Here is a 2,727-nt window from a genome sequence, read left to right as displayed (position 1 = left end):
TCCAAGTGGTGCCCAAAAAGGGTGGGACCACGGTGATCTTAAATGACCAAAATGAGCTTGTCCCAACCCGAACCATCACGAGATGGCGTGTATGCATTGATTATAGACGTCTAAATGATGCAACACGAAAAGACCATTTCCCACTCCCCTACATCGATCAAATGATTGAACGTTTGAGCGGGAGAGAATTCTATTGCTTTCTTGACAGGTTTTCGCGATACTTCCAAATCCCGATAGACCCCGAGGATCAAGAAAAGACGACCTTTACATGTCCCTATGGTACATTTGCATATCAGAGGATGCCTTTTGGGCTATGTAATGCCCCGGGGACATTCCAACGATGCATGCTTGCTATTTTTTCGGATATGGTTGAGGACACTATGGAGGTTTTCATGGATGATTTTTCGGTATTCGGAGATTCATTCGACCATTGTCTTAAAAATATTGATAAAATGTTAACACGTTGTGAAAATGCAAATTTGGTTCTTAATTGGGAAAAATGCCACTTTATGGTTAACGAAGGGATAGCTTTGGGACATAAAATTTCTAAGGCGGGAATTGAGGTTGATAAGGCTAAAATTAGTGTGATAAAGGACTTACGTAGACCATCAGATGTAAAAGCCATCCGAAGTTTTCTTGGGCATGCGGGGTTTTATAGACGATTCATAAAAGATTTTTCAAAAATCGCCCGCCCTATGACCAAATTGTTAGAAAAGGACCAACCTTTCTTGTTTGATGATGAATGCATCGAGGCATTCAATTTGTTGAAGGAAAAGTTAGTTAACCCATCTCTCCCAATTGGGACAAAGACTTTGAATTGATGTGCGATGCGAGCGATTATGCACTAGGTTCTTGGTCAAAGAGTTGACCAACACTTTAGACTGATTTACTATGCAAGCAAAACCCTAAATGGGGCCCAATTAAACTACACCACTACCGAGAATGAGCTTCTTGCGATCGTATTTGCTTTTGATAAGTTTTGATCTTATCTTGTACTTTCAAAGACAACCGTCTACATGGATCACTCCGTACTAAAGTACATTTTTCAAAAGTAAGATGCAAAGCATCGTTTGATTCGTTGGGTGCTACTTTTGCAATAGTTTGATATAGAAATTAGGGATAAAAACACAGCCGAAAATGTGGCGGTCGATCATTTATCGAGGTTAGACAACCCGGGACTCTAACCTTTAGATGAGACCAAAATTCGGGACACATTCCCGGATGTACACTTAATGAGAATCGACCTAATTGATGAAGTCCCATGGTTTGCCGACTATGCAAACTACTTGGCATCAAATGTTTTACGAAAAGGTTTGTCCTACAACAAAAGAAAAAAATTTCAACGATTTACGATATTATTTTTGGGATGAACCACACTTGTTCTGCATTGAGGCGGATCAAGTGATTAGGAGATGCGTTTATGGGCAAGAGGCCCGGGATATTTTAAAAATTTGTCATAATGGACCAACGGGAGGCCACTTTGGTCCAAATCACACCGCGAAAAAGGTTTTCTATTCGGGGTTTTATTGGCCCACTATCTTCAAGGATGCACACGATTTAGTTAAGCGATGTGATTCATGCCAAAGGTCGGGATCCATCTCTAAAAGGGATGAGATGCCCCAAACCAGTATTCAAATATGCGAGGTGTTTGACGTATGGGGTTTAGATTTCATGGGACCATTCCCGAACTCGAATAAGTGTGTTTATATTTTGGTGGCGGTAGATTATGTCTCGAAATGGGCCAAGGCTAAAGCCTTGCCAACAAATGATGCGAGAGTAGTTGTTAAGTTTTTAAAAGGGTTGTTTGCTAGGTTTGGTGTGCCGAAAGCATTGATCTCGGATCGAGGGACACATTTTGCTAATAGTCTTATGGAGAGAGTCATGGAAAAATATGGTGTAAACCATCACTAGCGGTCAAGTTGAGAATACTAATCGGGCCTTAAAAAGAATTTTGGAGAAGATGGTTAGTAATAACCCTAAGATTTGGTCAACCAAACTAGATGAAGCATTGTGGGCATTTAGAACCGCTTACAAGACCCCCATAGGAACTACACCTTTTCGTCTAGTGTATGGGAAGACATGTCATATTTCGGTTGAAGTTGAACACAAAGCATTTTGGGAAATTAAGGAGATAAACCTAGACCTAGAAAGAGCTAAGGAAAAACGGGTGACACAATTGCATGAATTAGAGGAGCTTAGGTTAGAGGCATATGACAACTCTTTAGTATACAAAGAGAAAACTAAGCGTTGGCATGATGCTCAACTAAAAGGTCCCAAAGAATTTAATCCCAACGATATGGTCTTAGTTTACAACTCCCGCTTTAAGTTTTCACCCGGTAAGTTGAAATCTAGATGGACGGGTCCATACATTGTTAAGAAAGCTTATTCTACGGGTTATGTGGAGTTATATGGGAATGGGAACACTTTCAAGGTTAATGGTCATAGATTGAAGGTTTATAGAGATGACATCAATGCTATTGAGCTTGATGACATCAAGCTCTACCAAAAATGACACCTTTACGCTAGATCGGGTCAAGTGATAGACCCGTGATCAAAACAATCATGTTTGTGTATAATTGTGCATTTAGGATTGCATTTCATTTAGACTTGTATGATATTATGTTTTTTATAGTTTGCATTTGCATATAGTTGCATTTCATGCATTTGGGTAAATTCGAAAAACGTCAAAAATAGCTTTGAATGAGTTGAAATGAATTTTGAAACTGC

At 39.6% G+C, this 2,727-nt stretch overlaps 1 protein-coding gene across 1 annotated transcript; it reads left to right on the top strand.

Annotated features, from left to right (window-relative positions):
- The first annotated feature begins 1,960 nt into the window (after positions 1-1,960).
- Positions 1,961-2,512, top strand: LOC139887901 (uncharacterized). The gene has a single exon (XM_071870949.1). It carries the CDS (start codon positions 1,961-1,963, stop codon positions 2,510-2,512), a length of 552 nt encoding a protein of 183 aa, XP_071727050.1.
- Positions 2,513-2,727: the final 215 nt, after the last annotated feature.

This window comes from Rutidosis leptorrhynchoides, chromosome 2 (assembly GCF_046630445.1).
Source record: "Rutidosis leptorrhynchoides isolate AG116_Rl617_1_P2 chromosome 2, CSIRO_AGI_Rlap_v1, whole genome shotgun sequence".
Lineage (NCBI taxonomy): Eukaryota > Viridiplantae > Streptophyta > Magnoliopsida > Asterales > Asteraceae > Rutidosis > Rutidosis leptorrhynchoides.
This window is presented reverse-complemented; position numbering and strand designations above follow the sequence as displayed.

What these genes read in the sequence shown, in the direction of transcription:
- LOC139887901 (XM_071870949.1), top strand. Translation starts at nt 1,961, where the DNA reads ATGGTTAGTAATAACCCTAAGATTTGGTCAACCAAACTAGATGAAGCA.